This window comes from Eucalyptus grandis, chromosome 9, assembly GCF_016545825.1.
Source record: "Eucalyptus grandis isolate ANBG69807.140 chromosome 9, ASM1654582v1, whole genome shotgun sequence".
Taxonomy (NCBI): domain Eukaryota; kingdom Viridiplantae; phylum Streptophyta; class Magnoliopsida; order Myrtales; family Myrtaceae; genus Eucalyptus; species Eucalyptus grandis.
In genome coordinates, this window is record NC_052620.1 from 33985698 (window position 1) to 34008012 (window position 22315).

The 22315-nt window shown below is 40.8% G+C and overlaps 4 protein-coding genes across 8 annotated transcripts; 2 read left to right on the plus strand and 2 right to left on the minus strand.

Annotated features, from left to right (window-relative positions):
• Window positions 1-63: 63 nt before the first annotated feature.
• LOC104419473 (pentatricopeptide repeat-containing protein At5g38730) lies at window positions 64-2862 on the minus strand. Of its 3 annotated transcripts, XM_039301954.1 has the most exons (3): window positions 929-2862; window positions 745-846; window positions 64-586 (listed from the first exon to the last, which is right to left on the minus strand). In XM_039301954.1, exon 1 carries the CDS (start codon window positions 2799-2801, stop codon window positions 1020-1022), a length of 1782 nt encoding a protein of 593 aa, XP_039157888.1. In that variant the 5' UTR covers window positions 2802-2862; the 3' UTR covers window positions 64-586; window positions 745-846; window positions 929-1019. The 3 variants fall into 3 exon arrangements, with proteins under 3 accessions (XP_039157888.1, XP_039157889.1, XP_010029448.2); XM_039301955.1 differs by lacking the exon at window positions 745-846; XM_010031146.3 differs by having other exon boundaries at window positions 745-2862.
• Window positions 2863-3596: 734 nt separating this feature from the next.
• Window positions 3597-9289, minus strand: LOC104419475 (EVI5-like protein). The gene is made up of 9 exons (XM_010031151.3): window positions 9046-9289; window positions 8177-8404; window positions 7886-8081; window positions 7299-7469; window positions 7104-7220; window positions 5174-5371; window positions 5024-5083; window positions 4849-4947; window positions 3597-4398 (listed from the first exon to the last, which is right to left on the minus strand). The coding sequence occupies exons 2-9, from the start codon at window positions 8317-8319 to the stop codon at window positions 4285-4287; spliced, it is 1098 nt and encodes a 365-aa protein (XP_010029453.1). The 5' UTR covers window positions 8320-8404; window positions 9046-9289; the 3' UTR covers window positions 3597-4284.
• A 907-nt stretch (window positions 9290-10196) lies between these two features.
• Window positions 10197-15203, plus strand: LOC104419476 (probable inactive ATP-dependent zinc metalloprotease FTSHI 3, chloroplastic). Its single transcript, XM_010031152.3, is given in 6 exon segments — window positions 10197-11095; window positions 11098-11607; window positions 12811-13134; window positions 13479-13779; window positions 14054-14281; window positions 14540-15203. Coding segments are annotated over 5 exon segments (1935 nt in total). The 5' UTR covers window positions 10197-10498; the 3' UTR covers window positions 14257-14281; window positions 14540-15203.
• Window positions 15204-18300: 3097 nt separating this feature from the next.
• On the plus strand, window positions 18301-22118 carry LOC104419477 (protein FLX-like 2). 3 transcript variants are annotated; one of them, XM_010031154.3, is made up of 5 exons: window positions 18301-18526; window positions 19799-20386; window positions 20897-21042; window positions 21117-21214; window positions 21321-22118. In XM_010031154.3, exons 2-5 carry the CDS (start codon window positions 19824-19826, stop codon window positions 21822-21824), a joined length of 1311 nt encoding a protein of 436 aa, XP_010029456.1. In that variant the 5' UTR covers window positions 18301-18526; window positions 19799-19823; the 3' UTR covers window positions 21825-22118. The 3 variants fall into 3 exon arrangements, with proteins under 3 accessions (XP_010029456.1, XP_010029455.1, XP_010029457.1); XM_010031153.2 differs by having other exon boundaries at window positions 18304-18543; XM_010031155.2 differs by having other exon boundaries at window positions 18306-18543; window positions 21120-21214.
• Window positions 22119-22315: the final 197 nt, after the last annotated feature.

Consider the following 22315-nt stretch of genomic DNA (forward strand, 5'->3'; position numbering starts at 1 on the left):
CATCCTCCAGCTCTTTCTTTTCTCTAGTTTGCTGCAACATGGGGAATTAGGGTGGAAAAGAGAGGGAGGAATCGTATTTCTTTTGAAATCAATTAAGGCATACATGTAGAATGTCGCCTCTGGCAAGTACCAGAGATGATTTTAAACTTCCATGTTAGGACCTAAAAACACCTCATTCAAAGTAAAATACGACAGACTTGGCAGCAACCGTATACAGCCCTTAGTATTTATATGCAGATCATTTGCTATAACATTCTCACATCATCCTAGTTGGCATTGGCAGCAATTCCAAGCGTGCTTCATAGTTTCCTGAGCACCACGAGCCATTCTCTTCATACGCTTTGCTGCCTGCAAGGCCTACTGCACGGCAGCACTGGCCATTGCCAAGAGATAGCTGCCGGACTGGTCCTTGTCTCATTGGTCTTATCTTTGGTTGCTTGTGAAATAGAGGACCCGAAGACACCAGCATCGTGGCTTTAGAAAACTCCCGAGGAACCTTAGCGTGGCAGTGATCTGTGCCTAGGGGGTCAAGATGATGCCCCAAGCTATGTCCAACTCATTGGTGCTGCTCGTATGTGGCGAGTAACTGTAACAATGTATAGCTTTAAATCAACTCAATTGATATAGTTCACGGTTGGCAGTAAAACTAAGTAATGAAATAGTATTGCTAACTGCAGTCTTCGCTATAAGCAATGAAAAACAAAAGCCAGTGCGCCAGAAAAGCATCAAGTAGAAATACTACACCTTGAGGAGACAGCAATGCGCACTTGACTGGGCTGTGGCATTCACGCAACCTCAAAGCTAAAATGACAGCTCACAGAAAACCTGCACTGGACCTTTTCTTTTCTATAGAGGTTTGGAGCTTCATTAAACAACTCACTAATGGGTTGAGTAACTCATATTGTGGAGCTAAAAATAATGAGCTTACCAAGAGTCAATGCTCTTACTTCATGAATGCCAATCAGGATGTTGAATATCCTTCAAACTGCTTTTTGACATTAGGCCTCTGTTGAACACCTTCATGAATGCCAATCGGGATGTTGAATATCCTTCAAACTGCTTTTTGACATTAGGCCTCTGTTGACCACCTCGTTCCAAAAGAACCTTAAGATGTTTTCATCACCGACACAGGAAGCATTCAAGCTTCTATAGATTTTTAAAGTTATCATTAACCTCCTCTGATACATGTCATCCAACATGGCCGACGAGGCTGCGGTGTTCCCTGCTTTCATGTAGGCATAGGCTAGACTACTATATATGACACTATCTCCCAACATACCCTTCTCTTTCATTATTGAAAAGACTCTTTCAGCATAATCAATCCTCTCTCTTTTACAGAACCTCCTTATTAGCGCCCTGTACAGAGAAACATCGATACAAAGACCTTTCTTAGCAAGTTCATCTGGGAGGCCCAGTATAACCTCTTCCTCATTTAAGTCGCAGTAGCCATCTATGAGCCAGGAATAAGTGCAGTAGCTGGGAGAAAATCCAGCATTAAGCATGCTGATGAGGAAATCTTTTGCGTTATGCATGTCTTGAACCTTGCAGAAACCATGAATCAGTGCCTTGTACGTGAATTGGTCCAACTTCAGTCCAGCCTCGAGCATCCTATTCCTCACTTTCAGTGCAGACCTCGTATCCCTTATCTTGCAGTATGCATTAATCAAAGTGTTGCACGTAATATTATCAGGTTCTACTTTCTGCTCGCTCATCTCATTCAATAGCTTGTTGGCATCCCTCATTCTACCTTCTTCACATAACTTACGCAGGATCGAATTGTACGTTGCAACGCCGTGATACAGACCTTTGGCCACCATCACCTCTCGCAACCTTAAAGCCTCTTCAAGGTCATTTATTCTGCAATACCCATCAATTAAGGTGGTATACGTCACATGATTAGGCGTAACGCCTTTGATCTCCCTAAAAAGCCTTACAGCCTCTCTCATCCTGCCTTCCCTACAAAGTCCATATATAAGAGAGTTATAGGTTACAATATCAGGACTAACTCCTCCTCTTTCCATTCGATCTTGAACACACAGAGCTTCATAATGCATGCCCTTCTTGCAGTACAACGCTATCAACGTATTGAACGTGAAAAGGTCAGGATGGACACATTTAGACTCCATCTCAATCAATATATTTTCCGCCTTCTCCGCATCTGCAGACTTGCAACAAGCATGAATCAGCACGTTATATATATGAATATTCGGAACGACCCCGAGCCTAACCATTTTCTTGTATAATTTCCACACCATATCAGTCAACCTTTCCTTCGCCAAAGAACTCAGCATCACAGTGCAGGCAGGCAAATGCGGCTTAAGCCCGCACACCCTCATGTGCTCGAACACCTGGACCGCATCCTGGGTCATCCTGGAATTCGCGTAAAATATCACCAGCCAGCTGAAAACCTGCGAATTCGCATCCGGGTCATCGTGGGCCCTCGCCAGAGCGCCCAAAACCGACGGGGAAGACAAGAAGTCTCTCAGAGCGATTTTCTCGAGCAGGTCCTGGGCGCTCTTGAAGTGCCCGTGCCTGGTGAGGATGTGGATCATGGTCCACGAGGACTGCAGGGAGTGCTTGTACCTGGGCATCGACTCCACGTTCTTGAAGAACGCCAGGAGATGGGAAGGATTGGGACCGCGGAGGGAGAAGTTAAGGAGGACTTGATGGACGACAGAGGAGGTGAGGACCGAAGAGAACTTGGAGTGGAAGGGATAGTTCCATTGACCTTTGACTATGAGCCCGCAAATGCTTTGGGCGAGATGATGGGTTTCCAAGTTGAAAGAAACTGAGCCCGCCATTTCTGCAGGAAGATGAATCAGAGAGAGAAAGTGAGAGAGAGAGAGACCGCTGGCCGCAGCAACGAAAAGCCAGCAGCAGCAGCGATCATGTGATTATCCTAAATAAATCTTTTCCTAAAATTTTAATCTGTTTTAGTATAGTTTTTAGACTTTTTGATACATGTTCGATTTAGTTGTTAAATTATACAAAAATATTCAATGTTCTCCTAATATTGAATTAATAAAAAGTCAACATTGAACATTTTCACTCAGTTCAAGGATTATATTGAAAATATACTAAAAATCCATGAACTATATTGAACAAAGAAGCTTTTTAAAGAAAAAACTTATGTAAAACCATCGATTTTGGTATTCCCTTGTCTATCCTAAGGTCTTGTTAATCTGCAATTCATGTAACTTGATTCAGGCAAGATGTGGGGTAGAACATAATCTGCAATTTCACTATGTACATTCCGTCTAAAATCAAAGAGATGCAATTTCCCTTTTATTTATGTGAAGAGGACAGGTTGCGATTACCTATTAAGAGTATGGACGTAATTTCACCTTGATGTCAAACCGAACTAAACTAATTAACTTCTGTTTTGGAACCTTACAACCAAATCGAATTGTCCAATAGCCCGGAAATTGAATCGAATCAACCGAATTGCGTTTCCTGCTTCTTCTTTTTTTTTTTTTTTTCTTTTTAATTAAACGTTAAACACCTTTCTCATACTTCCAGTCTTAAATACGTTTTCATGAGCCACGTCATATGATGAACAAATTACCAGATAATTTTATCGGATGCTTGCATCCATGGGCATGTAGTGCTGAAAAATATATACATATTTCAAAGATGTCAAGAGATAGACCAGTGGTCAATACACCCCTCTATCTTTGCTAGCACCAATGTGTACAGAGTAGCAATCCCAGAAGAAATCACACAGTTACGACAAGCTACAGAAGCAAGAAAATACACACAGACGAGTAAATCCCTCAGATGATATCGGCGAATAACAGACCATCTAGCCACACCAAGCAACGAGCACACAGGAGCAAGCAACCGTCGTACCCCTTGCAGATCACACTGAAGCTGAAGCTGAGGGCCAAAAAAGAAACCTAAGCCACAAGATTGACAAAATTTTGTAACTCTTGGGTTACAATTGCCTCAAACATAGCACGAGCTCTAGGAGACGTGAGATGGGCATGAAGTGACGTGAATCACTGTGAGAGCTTCTTGTGTAAAGTTGGGAGAACATCAGCAAACATCTGAACTGCATGACACCCGTCTTGTTCCCGCTCCAAGAAAGCTTCTTTGCAATGAGCTTTTATTGAGGGAATGTGACACAATTTTCAATGCCAAACTTCACCTTGATCCAAGAATGGAACTATGTACATCGAGCAGCAGGGTTGGGTCATATTTGGAATTCCTGTGACATCATTGCCCAGGAAAGGTAGAACAAAGAGAATCTCTTCCACGTGAATGAGCAAGTTCTGCCTTGTCTATCTATGAGGAGACACCTTCGCTGTGGTTCTGTTTAGCAGTACTGTCAGCAGATTTAAGTGCTTTTCCATTCCTCTTCTCATGCTCCTCCTTCAGTTCTTCCAAGCGTTTTGCTACCTGATCATCCACAAAGATCTATAAAAAAGAGGCGGAACAAGAGTAATCACAAACATCTATGTAGCACTTGAGGTCCCAGCCAACAAAACCATACAACTCTTGAAGCATTTATTGGGAAAAAGTCTTGAACTTGATCATGTCAACATAAAAGCAAACAAGATCAATAATCTCCATTTCATGTCATATTGAAGATTAAGATTTTCATTAAGAACGAAACTGAAGAACCGTTTATTTAAAAGAATTTGATATCTTGCCCCTCAGATTTAACTCTCTCTTAATAAGAGAGGCACAAGACCAAATGGTCAGGCAATGATGATTACTGAAGCAAAAGGATCCTGCAGTGTTGCTTAGTAACAAGCATCTTTTTTTTTTTTTTTTTTTTTGAATGAAATTTGCGACCGCAAAAGTTGACATGACCAGAAAAAACAACGAGCTTTGGCAAGTCAAAACCTTGATTGAATAAGCCATCGGTAATAATGTATCTGGATCCATCGCATGCTCAGGGAAATTACGCAAAGCATGAATGAGTTTCTCGAATGGTAATTTGACCTGACAAACAAGAAATTTTCCTCATCAGTATGCAGAAACTAACAGCAGTGAGGGAGGTATGTGCTTAGATACTGACCAATTCGTCATGACAATACTTTAACAAAGCCAAACCGACTTTGAAGACAATTTTGACACCCTGTTAAAAAAAAACACAATTGTCTAAGAATTCAAACAACATAATGGTGCTTTCAAAGAGGAAATAATGTTAATCCTGGCAACTACCAACCTCAAAGAGAAATACATCCCAAATTCGAAGAGCCAGGTGAAATGGGAAAGAGTATGCAAATACTGTGATGAACCATTGACTTGCATACATACTGGGATTTATCATTTCATCACTAAAATGCTCTCCCAGCTTTGGCAAGTGTCCTTTCACCAATTGATCAAACTGAAAAAGATACTGTTGAACCAATGGCAGTCCCTCCTAGCAATGGTATCAAAAGAGTAGTTCTCAGAGACTGAGAGTACTGAAATTTTCTTCATCCTAGTCAGGATATCAAAGCCTGGACCAACAATGGGAAAATAGGCAATTCTTCTTTTTTCCGGGGGCCACAAGAGAATGGGCAATTTAACTAGTCATTAAACATTCTCCTTGTGATGTTCTATCAAAACTAGAAAGAAGCAGCAAACTAAAGATATGAATGAGGAATGCATTAGATCTAAACCATGCAGAAGTAATATATTACCTTCTTTACATTAGAATGATGAAATAAGCCAGAGAAAAAAACTCCTAATAATTTGTTCTTAGAATCTCAATTGACAACCTCATGTCCCCTAAGAGACGGCTGCTTACAGCTGCTTCTGACTGCTTCTGACAGTCAGCGGTACAGCCTATCTAAGAAAACTAGTTTGATGAGAATAAAGACAAGAAAGCAAGCATATGCTAAGAAAAACCAACAATCCACACAAAGAATAGAGAGGAATATATTGCTGACCAAAGGATGAGGTGTTCAATTTCCTACAACATAGAGCATAATGCCACACAAATACTATGTAGCCACCTCCACATCCATGTTGAAGGGTTGGACTTAACCATTTTTGTTTATTTTGTACTTAAAAAAATAGATGTTTCCTTTATTTTAGGAGTTGCCTTCCATATAGCATTCCAGCCTTGCAGGGCCTAGTTGAAGTTATGGGTAATTTTATGGGCTTCAAAACTGCTACTTAAATTTGCAAGTAGCTAAGTAGCACTGACACTAACACACGACAGACGACATGACATGCCAACACATCATTCTCAAAAAAATAGAGAATTCCAACACGTTGGGATACGTTGTATATTAAATGTATATTTTTATATTAGCAGTGAGTTTCTTCTTCACGGTTAGGTTTTTTAGGGGCTGGCTGGGTATATTAAGTTTGAGGGGGCTGGGTATATGACTTACCTATATATATTTTTGATAGATTTACATTTTGACCCATAATTTATTGAAAATATTTAAAATTGACCCCGAGCATGTTGAAATGGCGTATAGGGATGCTGGACTCGCGTGTTGCTGGCATCACCGGAGCACTAACCACCTGTCGAATGTCTAAGACCTATTGACCATGTGTCAATTGCGTGTCAGACACACGTCCGACATTGACAAGGAGGCCCCTAGAGAGTGTCCTTGCTTCCTAGGCAGGTAGGACCCAAAGTTTATAATATGAGAGACAGGAATACTAAAGTTACTGAATTGTCCAACTTTCCTTTTGTGTTTAAGGGGCAAACTTGTGTATCGCTTTGCCAAGTGCATGCTTATTGTATGTTTGAGCAAAGTGCATGCCTATTGTTTGCACAATGCCAACATACCAGCTCACAGGCTTGTGCAGGAGAACAGGAGAGACTGTGATTTGAAACATTACAAGCACAGGAAAGGAAAATCAAAAGTAGGAGCGGAAGGAGGGGTTGCTTTTGGATTGTGACCATTAATCATTAAGTAGATCCTCGGTGCACTTGTCCAGAGAAAGGAAATGATCACACAGCTAGACAAAGCTACACAGAGTGGTTATGCTTCAACCATATAGCTGTGGTTCATTGTCTAAGATAGGCAACAGCTGCTTTCAGATTCTGCTTAGTTCTAAATAGGATAAAAAGTAGCGGTAAGACAAAATGAAAGCTGGCACATTCTATGATAAATATGCTAAAGTGGGCATCTCAAGCAACAAAGAAGTACCATATACAAGCCTTCCATTGGAGAATGAACGGCTCCTTTCAGTAATGCCACCAATAACCAAAATGCATCTTCTTCACTCATATAGAGAAGCAACAGCCCAGCTACAAAGCCCATGCCCTGCATTTCAACTAATAATGTTGACCACTTGAAAGCAAAACAAAACGAGCAATATACTCATACAACAAAAATTCATACCTGAACATATCCAACGTCTCTATCATAGACAGAATATGCCTTCAGAACATTATACAGGGACCTCTGACCTGGTCCGTGTCTCTGTTTAAAGAAAACATGGGAAGGAAAGGTTCTAGAAATATCGCGAATTATGTCCAGCTCTGAAGCTGATGTCTCATATATCACCAATTGCTGCAAAATATACGATTGCATCAGCATGACAGTAGCCTTGCTTGATGTAGGGTGGAGATTGTATTAATTAGTCATGAATATAAGAAATTCACAAGTTAAAAAAAAAAAAAAAAAAATGAACTTCTTCTGGAAAAGGACTATATTTGCCATTTTTCAGGAACTTGATATCTTTAAACTGCAGGCTTGCTGTATGTCATTAAAATTCCATTAGGCCTCCCTCCCTCCTTCTGTTTCCCAATGTATGCATTAAAATTTTGGAATGATGCATTGCTTAGTAATCCATGACATGCTTAAGAATTCAACAGAAATTTAGCAGACTCATGGTTTATTTAGCATGAAAATGCTTGAGTTCCATAAAAGAATACATATACCCTTGGGTATTATTATAGTAGAAACAAGTACAGAAGAATGATCACCTCATAAACCCCAGGGTTCATCAGCAAAAGATCACGACTTCCAGATATCAGCTGCCAGACCAGACCCCTCAAACAGTCTGGAATTCCTTTCCTTATACGTCTTTTAACCACATGAGGCTTCCTCCTAACATAATGTTTCCAATCGCTACCTCCAACCCCAATCATCTTCCTCCATTTCCTAACCTTTCTTTCCTCCCTGAGAATAGAGAAATTCATTTGGCAAATTCTCGTGATCACACTGCTTTTTATTAAATAATCTGTCAAACCAGTTGAATGGAATGAAAACCATACCTTTCTAACTCATCCCTTGACTTCCCCCTGTTTACACCTTCAGGAGAGCTATTCACATCCTGCTTGACAAAACCAAATCTGTCCAACGGTCTCGGTGAAGGTAGTGGCCCCACTTCATAATCGTCTATGCGTTTCTTTTCCATCTCAAATGTTAAAAGCGAAGCTCCAGCGTGTTAAATGACATGCCCTGGACTAATCTGCTTCTCCGACATGGTCATCTCTCATGACCTGGGAACCAAAAACGCAAAATCTTATGGGTAAAGCAAGACAAAAGATTGACCAACATATCATCACAAAGATAGAAAAAGGGCCTCCCAGCCCTGCAAGTCGACAAACTGGACGAGAAAAGTGGACCCCAATTTCAGACTCATCAAACCAAGATACCATCATCAAAGCATCAAACTAATTACAGCATCAGAACCCCATCTAATGCAATGTGAAAAATGGAGGACTAGGTGCAGATCACCAGTAGCTGCAAAAGCTCAAAAACGCCACTAACACCGAACACAACTTACAGAAGCCGGAGTCAAGAACACCAGCAAGTCCTCAGAGTCCAGGCCGACAAGACAAACCCAGAGTCAACAGCAATATTCAGAGAGAAAGTCCCATCAGTTCACGCCATAACAGAGACAGAAGCGCGTATCAATGCCAGCACAAACGACCCGCCAATCGTCACCCCAAATACAAACCCGCCATAGACAAAACAATCACAACCCAGAAGAAAAAAAGACAAAACCCAAGTAAAAAAACGATCTCTTTCATCGTATCAGACTCAAAACAAGACCTCAAAACCATCGCCCGCAAAAAATCAAAGGCGAATCAGCGAATCAAACACGAAAAAGCTCGACGATTTTTGAGGAAAAACAAACCCGGGTGCCGGAGATCCTCCGCCCCTCGAGAGGCGCCGCGAGTTGCGGTCGGCGAATCGGATCGTCGAACTCAGTGCCGGGTCGGATCGTCTGAGGAAGGGCGAGACGGGGATGAACAGCTAAGGAAGCGTCGAACAGTGTCACGCGAAGACAGCTTCTTCCGAAATGGTAAGCTTCCTCCGCTTCCGCTTTCGCTTTCGCTTTCGTTTCTGTTTGCAGATGCAACAAACGGCGATCGGCTCGTTATAACAAATTCGGCCCGGAAATGGGGTCTTCTTTTATATATTTCTCCCGCGCGCTATTTGCGGCTTATTCCGTTTTGGGCTCTTTATTTTCATGTGATCTTCCAATTTAGTCCTTTAAGCAAATTGATGAAGGACTAATTCTTCTCCAGCAATGTAATGAGTAGACATGTCTTACTATGCCTGGCATCGTCCTTTCTATATAATTAGCCTTACTATTTCACAGGTTGTCTTAAATTGATAATATGGCATTTTGAATCGGCGACATCATTCACGGGACATGTGTGCTACCTTTCTCCCTAAGCGATGCAATGAGTGCACAAGTCCTACTTTTTGACCATCTTCCATTTCTTTTGAACATAATGTCAATGAGATGAGTTACTTGTTCCAATAAAGAAATGATGATGTTCCATAAAATTGAAATTCATATACTAAATGACTTGATAAGTTATTGTGAATTATTCAAATGAGTTCAACAACTCAAATAATTACTTTTCTAATTTAACATTAGTCGATAGGCATACAACCCTATTAGTAGAGTAATTGGGGATTGAGCTAGAGAGTATCATAATGGGGATTTATAGGCACCGCACACGTATATACATAGAATATTAGTATTTCTAACATTTGCTTATTATATATTATAAGCTTTAACATGAGATCATCTCTCCTCATCCTAATTTTATAAAGAGAAAAAGTGTGTCCAAATAAATTGGCCGACTACTTAAAAATTAAATTTGTGTGCTTAGATTAAGCTCATGACATGTTTGATCTAGCAGGCTATTGATTGCAAATAATTTCGCATTTGAATTACTCCCACAAAAATAAATTCGTGCGTTTTTCTTTGAAACATAGATTAAATAGTTTAGATACATTTAAGGTGCATGCATTTGGATTTACCACCCCCGCCACACGCGCAATGCATCCGCAAAACGCTCCGCCGTTTCTTATCCTCTTGCTACCCCCGGGCGAGTCACGGAGCCGGCCTCGCACAGCACGAGAGGAAGTCCCGCGCCTCCTTGCTTGTTCTTGATTTTCCCTCGAACGAGGTGATTTCAAGATTCGATCCTCTCGGCAATCCCCCAAAGCACCCGCCATTATCTCCCACTTTCAAGGACCCATCTTTTAAGCCACAGTTCTTGTTCTTCCGCTTTGGTAAATTTGCAGTATTGGAAGCGATGCGTAGGTAGACGCTCTTAGCGCGCTCGGACATGGCTTGTCTTTCTGTCATTTGCAATAATGGGTTCTTCAAGTCTCGAGAGCTCCTGGGCGTTCGGGTCGGAAAGGCCGGTTCTTGTGGGCATCGGAGTCTTGGCGGTGGCCTTGCTCTGTTTCCTCTGGTGAAGTTCCAAACTTTGCGCAAATTCGAACGTGGGTCGTCGTGTAATGCTAACTCGATGCAAAAGCTCTCTAGACATGATTGGATTCGGCCTTTAAGGTTTCATGGCGGTTCTAAGTGGCCCCCTGGATTGTCCTGTAGAAGTAGAATTGAGCCCGGGAGCGATGGATTTAGTGATATTGAGCGGGGTTATGTGAGGAAAGGAAGAAGAGGTATTAGGAGGAAATTCTCGCTGAGATTGCGCCCGAGATTTTGGTTGTTGGCCTCGAGATTTAAGAGGGTCTCGGCTATGTCCATGTTGAATGATTTGGGGGTGTTCTTGAGAAAGAATTTGAAGAGAGTGACTCTTTCAGCTTCAGTTTCTGTAGCATTGGGTCTTTGTTATATTTTTCTGAAAGTGACAGCTTTGCCATCTCCAAAACTTGTTCCTTACTCAGACTTGATTATGAGCCTTCAAGATGGCAATGTTACACTAAGGTTTTGCTCGAAGAAGGGTCTCGTCGGATATATTACAACGCGAGCTCAGGAAGTCAGGTAAATGATAAAATTCCAGAGGAAAAGTTGATGGAGAGTAATTCTCCAATTGGAACTGCAGTTGATATAACTGAAAAGAATGATGTTGTTCCAGCTGGAAGGATGATCAGTGCAAGCATGCCTAAGAAATTTTTGAGAGCACGTGCTGCTATGCCACAGTGGCAATATGCCACTCGGAAGATTGATCATGATGAAAAGTTTCTTCTAAATTTGATGAGAGAAAAAGGAACAATTTATAGCTCAGCCCCTCAGTCAGTGTTGATGTCCGTCAGGAGTACCTTGATAACTATAATATCATTGTGGATTCCTTTGACTCCATTGATGTGGCTTCTCTATCGACAACTTTCTGCTGCTAATAGCCCTGCAAAAAAGAGGCAGCCTAATAGTCAGACAGTCAACTTTGATGATGTCGAGGGTGTTGATGCTGCTAAGGTTGAGCTTATGGAGGTAAGCTGTGCTCTCTAGGACATGTAGTATTATTGATTTTTGATTTCGCTTAGAATTGGATATTTGTCCAACTTACTTATGGCGTCATGTCATTGTTTTCGCCTGCTCATAAACCAATCACAGAATAGAATGCCCTTGATGGCTGTGAGAAACCCTTCATTTCACAATATATTGCACAGGAAAACACAATCACAAGGTTTCATTTGTTCTACAACTGTACAATGTACGCTTCAGAAATGTTCAGTTAATTTAATTATGTTCCTAAACACAAGATTTAGTGGCTTATCCCAAATGGATAGCATTGGTGGAGAGCCATTGACGTGATGGCTCTCTTCTAAAGGACTTCACGACAGTTTGTTCCTGAGAAAAGTAGCTAATGTTAAGTTAATGAGTGGCAATTAAAATATGACAATTTGATTGACCAGTCCATCTTCAGCTATACGTTGTTGATGTCTGGGATCAGAAAGTTAGCATAGACTTGCTTAATTACACAACTTGGGTATCTAGCTTATGTTAATCTTGATATATCCAGAGTGCTCTTTATTACTGTGATCCAGAATGCGGGAGGTCAATTTCATTGAGGGGAACTTATGCCATACTTATGTCCATAATGTCCATAATTATGGACATTACTCCAAGTTTGTATTCTCATAGGCTTGTAACTTGGGGTCTATCTCAAACCGGTGAAAGATGTAATGACTTTCTTATGGTTCCTTTCTCTTTGAAGCTTGATAATCATTCATACTGACCATCATTTGGAACTCAAAGCCATGTCTTTGGGTAATGAGCACTCTAAAGTTATGATGAAATGGAACCTATAGATCTCATTTTGGCTCCTTGGATTTTCTCAACGGAGTTGGGCTTGGAGCTCATAGAAGTTTGGTTGCCTTAATGTTGTGTGTGGTTTGTTGTCTTTTAAAGGGATGGAATTGAAGGCTAGTCCTTTTCCATGTCTTTTCTGGTAATCCATGTTGGTTTGACTACTACACCTTCTGGGAAAGCTTTTGTCATTTTGCCCAAAGTGGTATAGTAGCTCATTTACTTGAAGCTTTTATATATGAAATGCTGGTCAGACCTTAAACTTTCCAGACATATCAGTCTCACTGCTTTTCGCATGCGCTACTTAAATGTGGCTGTCTTTCGCTACATGTGGAATCTTGTTTGTATCAAACTTATGTTGTGTCTCATCTGTCCAATATGTAGATAGTCTCCTGCCTTCAAGGAGCAATTAACTATAAAAAGCTAGGGGCTAAGTTGCCTGGAGGGGTACTGCTGGTGGGTCCTCCTGGAACTGGGAAGACATTGCTGGCCCGTGCAGTTGCGGGAGAAGCCGGAGTACCCTTTTTCACTGTTTCTGCGAGTGAGTTTGTGGAGTTGTTTGTTGGAAGAGGAGCAGCTCGCATCAGAGACTTGTTTACTGCTGCGAGAAAATGTTCCCCATCGATAATATTTATCGATGAACTGGATGCTGTTGGCGGAAAGCGTGGTAGAAGCTTCAATGATGAACGCGACCAAACATTAAACCAGGTAACTTAGCTATAGAACTTTTCAGATTATCTTCAGTTATCTAAATTTGCAATTAACACCGGAGAAGTTAAGGGTAGTAATAATGCTGTCTGGTCAGTTATATGAGGCTGACTTCTAAAGTCAAGCTTACACTGGTGGAGGTGATTAGTCATGCAATACTTTGGAAAATGACAAGAGACCCTGTAGTGCTGAACTTTTGCTACTCTTGTTTAATATTATCAGTCTTCCATTGGCCTATTGAATGGCAGAATTTTCATCGTGCAAATATTCAATACATAGAAGTATATTTAGTTTTACTGCTTCCTTAGTTTTAACTGGATTCTAAAGATCTTTTATATCTGTAGCTGCTGACAGAAATGGATGGATTTGAGTCGGACACAAAAGTGATTGTTCTTGCAGCAACCAACAGACCTGAAGCATTAGACCCCGCTCTCTGCCGTCCTGGTCGCTTCTCGAGAAAAGTTCTTGTGGGAGAGCCGGATGAGGAAGGAAGGAGAAGAATTTTGGGTGTACATCTGAGAGGAGTTCCTCTTGATGAAGACATTGAGATTATATGTGATCTAGTAGCTTCTCTTACCCCGGGATTTGTGGGCGCTGATCTTGCAAATATTGTGAATGAAGCAGCTCTGCTAGCTGCTCGTAGAGGTGCGTTGAAAAAAATTGCTATGCCTTGCTATTGCTTATAACCAGATGAAGAATCATTTTGAAAACATTTTGGCAAACAAAAACTGAAGAAAGGACATTGAAAGTTGAGTAACTTGGCTCAGCATATTGATTATGTGATTTCATTAATGAAAACTGCTTTTACCTATTTGAAATCCCTTTTTTTCTCTTCATCTATTGCGGTTTCTCTCCTCTAATGAAGTAAGAACACTGAGCTGATGAATAGGGATATATGGTTCTTTCTGGAAATTTGCAGGTGGTGAAACGGTGTTAAGGGAGGATATTATGGAAGCAGTTGAAAGAGCTAAATATGGTATCAATGATCAGCAACTAAGGCCAAATACAATCAGCAAGGAGCTAGGAAAATTGTTTCCTTGGATTCCATCCATAATGGGAAGGAATGACACAAGAGAAGATGGACTTCAAGGCCCCATGGGTTATCAAACTCTAAGCGGATAAAAATGGGTAGCCTTGGTCCATTTAGGTACTTTCTTTTTCTTTTTTTTGTCTATGTAATTTAGTATGTAGCGTAAATGGGATTCTCTCCTTAATTCAGCATACATAATCTCTTACAACTTTTGTCCAGAACCTTGTACATAAATATCAGAAAAACACTATTGTCCACAATTTCTTTTACCTGGATCACACCTGCAAATATGGAATGTCTTTTTTGTCTTGCGACTACCGTTTCATTGTGCAGAAATCTGTTGTGATCCTCTTTTATTGCATCCATCGTGAACAGACACAGAAGCCATTGCACTGAGTTCCTTGGACCCTAGTATCATGTATTGGAGGAAGAGACTGCAAGAAAGATGACCCCTTTCCTCCTCTAAGCAGGCTGTTCCATGGGGGAAAATGCGCCCCTCCAAGAGGGACTGATGAAGATGATCTGAGGATGCAAACTTAAGCGCTGGCAGTTGGGAATTCATCTTACAATTGTGCACCAACTGCTGTTCGAATGATCTTATGTGCGTTAAATCTCCTGCTAGTCTTACACCACAATTGTGAGAAAATGGTCTATGATGTTGATCATGAAAGCTTTGTGCAACAAATTACGTGCTCCAGATCCATCTGCTGTCGAGCTCTACTTACTTACGTGATGTCAAACTTTCCTTCAATATCTGAGGATAGCATCGGACGGACTCCGTGAGGAATGGTCCTTAGTGGTCAGGGTGTTTCTCAAATTTGTTAGTAGTTTTGGAGTTTGGTTGAGCACTTGACATGCTCATGATATGGCACCTCCATCAGTTTGGATAGAGTTGGGACTTCGCTCCCATTGTGACACAATTTTCATTGAAAAAATCATAAAACCATCTTACAACCTTTTCTCTTTGTTGTAGCTTTGTAACCTGTAGCTTCGAAACACCCTTTAATTTCATGATATTATGCTTTGCTTTGTAACTGGAGGTTTCGGACGTGTTCCGTCCCGTGAGTTTCTTTTTTTTTAATCATGCAGAAATCTTTGGAACGTATTTCCAGGAAAATTCGAAGCATGATACATGTGTTCATATCATCTTATATCAAGCGTTGCAAATTCTGAAGTACTATATTGTTTTTAGTTGAATAGAATAACAGAATGTCGGATCCCAAGAGCACTTCAAAATTTTCAATAACCTCATTGATCGGGAAAGTCTTTTAGAGTTCGCTTTCTAACTTGAAAATGAATGAACGTTAATGGTTAGTTTATTAGAAGGAAAACTATTTTTAGGAAATTATGTTTAAACTTTCTGGATAAAGGAAAACATTTTTCATAGGTTGAAAACAATAAATTAGGTCAGGGAAAAATGACTTCCCCTTTTTAGCCAGGAGGAAAATTAAATATTTTCATTAGACATAAAAATTTATGAGAAACATTTTCGCTTATTATGAATTTTTTCAGTGAAATAAATGCACCTCAAAACATACTGGCTCCTCCTACCGTCAACTAAAGGAGACCTTACTTGGCCAAAAGCAAGATTAGTATTTTACAGAAAAAATATAATTTATTTGTCAATAGATAAATGGAGCGATTTTTGGAACCGATGCACAAATTATATCGGAGTTAGTAGTCGAAAAGCAAAAGGCATTTAGTTCATTTATTTCAACAAATTCCACGTTCACATCATTGGATCTCTCATATAGAGTTGTGTTTTGGATTAGCTCAAGCTAAAATTGAATGGAGCATTATTGGATACATGTGAATGCAGGAATTTATGTGCATTTTGGAGATTAATTAAGTTGAAAGTTTTGAATACCGTATAAATTTGTGCATAAAATCAATATCTATAACTGGTGTTAAGGATTTTAGTGTTTAACGATTTTAGAGTTATATATAAGGGAAAAAACAAGTATTTGCTGTGACATGTAAATTATATCGTATTTGTGCTCCATTTATTTCGTGAAAATTTCTCCATTTCTTGAAATTATTTTTCTGGAAAATGACAATAGTTTCTACTATTTAGTTGAAATCTGTATATGGATTAGAAATAATTTTGCATCGTTTGGAAAGGAAAACTTGCATTTTTTTTTTCTGAAAAGACATGCACCATTCACATGATATGAGAGCTACACATGTTTGCATATTAAATTATTTGTGTATTTATTCTAATGGTCCTTAGAAATTTTAATTTGTTTAATCAAGTCCCTGGACTTGCATAAATTTTCTGATCAAATTTGTTTGCTTCCAAATCCAGGTAAGGGAGCTTATTGGTTAGAACCAACAGGGAGTTTGAATACAATAAGATTATTTGTAGTATTTGTGTTGAGAAATCTCATTACTCAAGAGTTGGTTTATGGTTTTAAGTTCAATGCATTGCAATAACCCACGGCACTAAAAAGAAATTTTCCACTCAAAAGTTGGTCTATCAATACTTGAGCCCGATTGCTAAAGACTACCAGGGTGTCGAGCGCGAGAGTTGAGGTTTCTCAAGCCCAATTGATGGGAATTTAAGCATAGGTACCAAGAACTTAAGATGGATTTGGTTTAGGATTGTTTTGGGAAATGCAAAACGGTTTAACTTATTTGGTAAACTTTGCATTAAGAAGAAAAAAGATGTTTGATAAAAATACATTTGGAAAAGTTCATTTGAGTGTTAATATGAGCTTTTAAATTTTTAATTGGTTTAAAATTGAAAAAGAAATGTCAATGACCTTTTTAATATAAATATTGACAGCAATGTTTAAGATAAATAAAGAAAATTTAATTTTAAGCTAAAAAATCGAATGGAAAAAATTGACATCAATTATTTCGAAAGCTTGAGGAAAATTTGAAATGTTTGACGAGCATTCTCTAAGGGCTTTGAGGTGAAATCTAGTTTCAAGAAGATTAAACCTCAATTATGATAGAGATTAGTATTGACATTTCAACATTTTTCTAAATGTTGAATGTCTTTATAAATAAAATGTTGTTTGGTCCCTTACTCCTAAACAAAAATTAAAAATCCAAGTTTATTTAGGCTGCGTTTGGTTGTATTTCTTTTTTTGTTTTTAAACACTTTTTCTGTTTTTTTGTTTTTGGAAACAAAAAGGAATGTAAACGCGTCCGCGTTTGGACGTGTTTCTGTTCCTTTTTGTTCTTTGTTCCCGGGAGAACAAAAAAGAAACAAACAAACAAGAAACACAAATTTTGTGTTTCTTGTTTCAAACACTTTTGAGAAACACTTATTTTTTTTCTTTTTTTCTCTTATTTTCTTGTTCTTTTTCTTTTGGCCGGTCGCCGCCTCGCCATGGCCCGACCGGCCGACGAGGGCGGCGGCCTCGCCCGGCCACGGCAAGGCTCGCCGGCCCCGGAGGCCGACCTTGCCCGGCCGGCGAGCCTCGGCCTCGCACGCGGTGGCCGGTGAGGCCGCGCCTCGCCGGATCAAGGCGAGGCCGAGCTCGCGCCGGCCTGGCGAGCTCGATCTCGCCCGATCCGGCGAGGCCGAGCTCGCCCGGCCGCCGGCGAGCTTCGGCCTCGCCGGATCTGGGAGAGTCGGCGTAGCTGGCGGTGGCCGGCGAGGCCGCACCTCGCCGCGCCGGCGGGCGAGCTCGGCCTCGCCGGCGAGCTCCCTCGGCCGGCCGCCAAGGCCTTGGCCGGCGACCGGCCAAAAGAAGAAAAAAATGAAAAAGAAAAAAAGGAAAAATAAGAAAAAATAGAAAAAATAAAAGAAATAAAAAAATTATCCAAATTTACCAAACATGTTTCTGTTTATTTTTTATTCTAACAAGTTTTACCAAACACGTTGTTTTGTTTAAAAATTGTTCCCGAACAGAAACACTTTTTTTATTTACGTTCGCAACAATTTTTAAACGAAAATGTAAACAAACGCACCCTTAGGCATAATTAATGAGCATTTGAGCCCAACTTTTGTGGACTTGAGCTTAGTCGTCGAGAAGCCCGGGTCTCCAAACATAAAAGTGTTAAGATCCTTGTGCCCTAGCTCTAGAGTCTCGGCTTAAAGTGCCGAGGGTTAGTCATATTTTTTGGAGAACAAGGAAAATGTTTTTCACCTCAGCCAAACAAACATACACAAATTATGTAAAATTAGTCTTTTTAATGTATCTATAATTTCGAGAAAAAGAAGAAGGAGGAGGAGAAAGACCGGACTTTGAAATGGGGCATCCGCGAGTAGGAATAAAAACCGCATTTTTAACGAAGCGAAGAGAGAGGAGAGAGAAGACGGTTCTTCCTCTTCAATTTTCGTTTTTTTCTTGAGCATCAGTAGTTCCCTCCTTCTCAGTCCAAGAGACTTTCCCTTCGGATCCTGTCGAGGTATCTCTTTCGTTCTGGTAAGGCCTAGTTAACGAGGTCGAGATGCCAAGTTCGTTTCTTTATCGTGTTTCGCTCGTGAAATTCGGACATGGTCTTGATGTGTGTCGTGGGTCGTCGGTTTCTGTGGGTTCTTTTGTGTGATTGACTTGATTTATTCATCTTTTCTTTGATTAGAATGCACACGCGACGAATGGGCAAATTCCCTTTTACCCCTTTTAATTGCTCGATTCTGTTGTACTGGGTAATCACGCTGGTTGCGCAGAGTGATGATCTTGGCGAGTTTCTGGAAATTATGAGTAAGCTGTGGTGCGGTGGGCGGTGCGGGTAATTGGAATAGAACTTTAGCATTTGCTGGATTGTGTTCTTACTGGGATTTGATTCATGGGAATTTGGCGTTGAGGTGTTATATTTGGTGTCATGTAGGTGTTTGGTCGTTGTAAGCTTGCTTTCGATGAGTTGAGGCCTCAGGGTAATTTCTGTTTGTAATTAGAACTGCTTGAGTAATGGAAACTGGGAGAGAAGTCTGGAAAATTTGTGGGCTTGACTTAGGATGGGAAGTGTTCAAGCAAATGGATAAATCTGGATCTATATGCATTTCCGAGTGTTGACATCTCTAGTATGATTTGGATTCAAGATTTCCGTTTAATGAATAATGTCCACAATTATAACATTGGTTTTATCCTTCCAAGAGTTAAGAATCTATGGTGAGATTGTTTCTCTGTCGTTGTTTAGTTGATACTTTAAGTTGCTCTATTTGTCGCGACCCTTGTTTGACAATCTATATTATATATTTAGTTATCTCCAAACCAAGGAGTTTTATGCATATGTTATCAGATTTTTCATGTAAGAGCGATAGATAGTTTTTCTACGAACAACCAGCAAACAGATATATCTGCGACAACTGCAAATTACTCCTGTGTTGATTGCTTTCTGAATGTACCTATGCTCGAACTGCCAACCTATAAGTGCATTTTTGGGCCATAATTTTTTTTTTCTCCGATACTTGCTGTGCCTGTTTCATTCCTGTGGTTTCTGTGGATGCTTAAGTTTCCTTTCTTCTTATTCGTCCATCTTTTGAATGCTTCACTTGGCTCAGATTGTGTCGTGTGGGTCCTCAAGTGAGGAGGTATTCTTCAGTCTTTTTTTCATATATTGCTTAAGTTGTCCAATTTATAAGAGCTGGAGGGGATTATTGGTCTCTCATTAGCGTAGCTGCCTTTTTACATGACGTGCCCCTGTTATATCTTCTCGGTGCTATACTTTTCTTTACAGGGAATCATAACAATCTGTTCAAGAAATGGAAAGCAAAAGCCGCATTCCACTTCCTCATTTAAGACGTCCTATGCCAGGCCCTGGCTTGTTGCACACTGAGTCATTTGTGCCAGGACTACGTCGTCCACCAGGTTCCTTTTCTGCTGCAGATATGTTGCCTCCCCCCCCAGAAGTTTTGGAGCAAAAGCTTGCTGCACAGCATGGGGAGATGCAGAGACTTGCTACAGAGAACCAGAGGCTTGCTAATACACATGGGGCATTGAGACAGGAACTTGCTGCTGCGCAACATGAGTTGCAGATTTTACATGCTCAAGTTGGAGCTGTGAAGTCTGAGAGAGAACAGCAGATGAAGAGCCTTATGGATAAGATTGCTAAGATGGAGGCTGATATCCAAGCAGCAGAACCTCTTAAGTTGGAATTGCAGAAGGCTCGAGCTGATGCTCAGAAGTTGATTGTCACAAGGCAGGAACTTTTTGCTAAAGTGCAACAGTTGACTCAAGATCTTCAAAGGGCCCATGCTGATGTGCAACAGCTTCCTTCTCTTATGTCTGAACTTGAGGGCCTCAGGAAGGACTACCATCATTGCAGGTACTTACTAGTGGTTTTTTTTAGGTTCATACATGTGCAATTCTAGATAAAGTTTAGTTTATAGACTGACAAATTTGATATGTTTACAAGTTTTATTTCTTGGAGAGTGCTTTTTTTTAGTGTTTCACCCTTAAGCTGAATCATAGAAGGTGGCTGGGTGAGGTATTGTTAATTTTTTTTTTTTTTTGGGTAACCGAGGACTAGTTATTGTTAATTTGGCGGGTTCTGCAATACAAAAAGCCATTCTTTTCTTAAGTGAACCTGAATTTTAGGTCGGAAAACTCAGTATAGCCTGTTATGAAATTGTTTTATTTTCCCCTAGTTTCACGATTTCTCCATGTAAGTTCTGATTGGGATAAGGTTTTCTTCAATAAACCATTCTGGGAAAGGTGAAATTGACCATTCTTTCTTGTGGTGATCTATGATTTGGCTTGATCTTCTAATTTTTCTGGCTCATCGACTTCATCTATGATGGTCCTTTCGCCATCCCTTTTTGTCTTGATTTTTCAGGGTCACTTATGATTATGAGAAGAGATTATTTGATGATCACCTTCAGCAACTTCAGGTGATGGAGAAGAATTATGTTACCATGGCCGCTGAAGTTGAAAAACTACGAGCTGAGCTTTCAAATGCTGCTAATGTTGAAGGAAGAGCTGGTATCACCTTTGGCAACCTTGATTACTTCTTTTACCATTGTTTTGTAAAATATTTACGTGTGATCATGATTTAGTAGGACCACAGGGTGGCCCCACTGTAAATGCTGGAAGTGAGGTGACTGGAAACTCTTCTGCGCAAACTGCACATGGAGATGGTCATGGTGTTCCTCAGGTAAAATACATCAATTTGCTCCTCCAAAATCTCCCTTGATTGCAACATTCTTGTTTATGTTGAATTGACTGCATTGGTTCACTTCCCTTTTTGCTTTTGTACACAGGCCAGTGGACCTCCTCCTCCAAATGCGGGTGGTAATGCTGGGGTTAATCCTCCTACCACTTCCATTCCGCCTGCTGGAGCTCCCGCATATCCTGGAGCTCCACCTAGGCCCGCTCCTCCAAGGCTTAACTATGATGCAACTGCCGCTGGTTATGGCGCTGAGAGGGTACCCAGTTACAATCCATATCGAGGCCCCATTTATGATCCACAGAAAGGTGGCCTCGGTTATGATGCACAGAGAGGAGCTGGTTTCGATATGCAGAGAGGAAATTACAATAATTTGTACAAGGCACCCGGCCATGAGATGCAGAGCGGACCTTCTTATGATGCATCCAACGGTCCACTGCCATATGATGTCCAATCCAGAGGCACCGCTGGACAGCAGCACGGACAAGTCCCTCTGGCAAGCACTGTGCCCCCCTATGCATCCTCAACCCCACCATCTCGCCCTGGCGGCGGTACTTATGATGCACTGCCTCGAGGTGGAAACCTGGCTTGGAAATAGGCTCGAAACATTGCGACCTGGTGGTGGCCTATATGACCTTGGTGATAGGATCAAAATTTGTGTAGGGCTCTTGCCTGGAATATGAATCTCCTTCCTAGAGCATGTCAGTGAAATGAAGTGGGCACTACTTTTAGTTAGCCTGCGAAAGACCCTAGGCTAGAGAGATTCGATTTGGTTCCCATCAGGATGGGAGGATGTATTCCTGGTTATGGAACGAGAGGTTCTTTTGTGAAAACCGACGTCCCCGGTCCGACTCGCATCCAAGGGGAAAAATGAAGATGTCGATTTTGTTTCGCTCGTGTTCTTTTGGAGCTCTTTCATAGATGTTCATACGAGCGAAAAGGATAGCTTCTCTCGTTAATTCGCGCTGTGGATCAAACCGAGCCCTTCAATGCGCAAGGGTTGGGAGTATACTGGTCCTTCATCACGTGCCAGTGACGAGATCGTTAGGCATTTCGAGACCATTGCATCCAATGTACGCTGTGTTTCAA

Excerpts from the sequence above, each read along its gene's own strand:
- LOC104419477 (XM_010031154.3), top strand. The coding sequence starts at position 19,824 with ATGGAAAGCAAAAGCCGCATTCCACTTCCTCATTTAAGACGTCCTATG. Across the intron at positions 20,387-20,896 it reads AAGGACTACCATCATTGCAG|GGTCACTTATGATTATGAGA; the intron begins GTACTTACTAGT and ends TTGATTTTTCAG. Across the intron at positions 21,215-21,320 it reads ATGGTCATGGTGTTCCTCAG|GCCAGTGGACCTCCTCCTCC; the intron begins GTAAAATACATC and ends TTTTGTACACAG.
- LOC104419473 (XM_039301955.1), bottom strand. The coding sequence starts at position 2,801 with ATGGCGGGCTCAGTTTCTTTCAACTTGGAAACCCATCATCTCGCCCAA.
- LOC104419475 (XM_010031151.3), bottom strand. The coding sequence starts at position 8,319 with ATGGAAAAGAAACGCATAGACGATTATGAAGTGGGGCCACTACCTTCA. Across the intron at positions 7,221-7,298 it reads GAGACGTTGGATATGTTCAG|GGCATGGGCTTTGTAGCTGG; the intron begins GTATGAATTTTT and ends GTTGAAATGCAG. Across the intron at positions 5,372-7,103 it reads CAATGGAAGGCTTGTATATG|GAGGGACTGCCATTGGTTCA; the intron begins GTACTTCTTTGT and ends TACCATTGCTAG.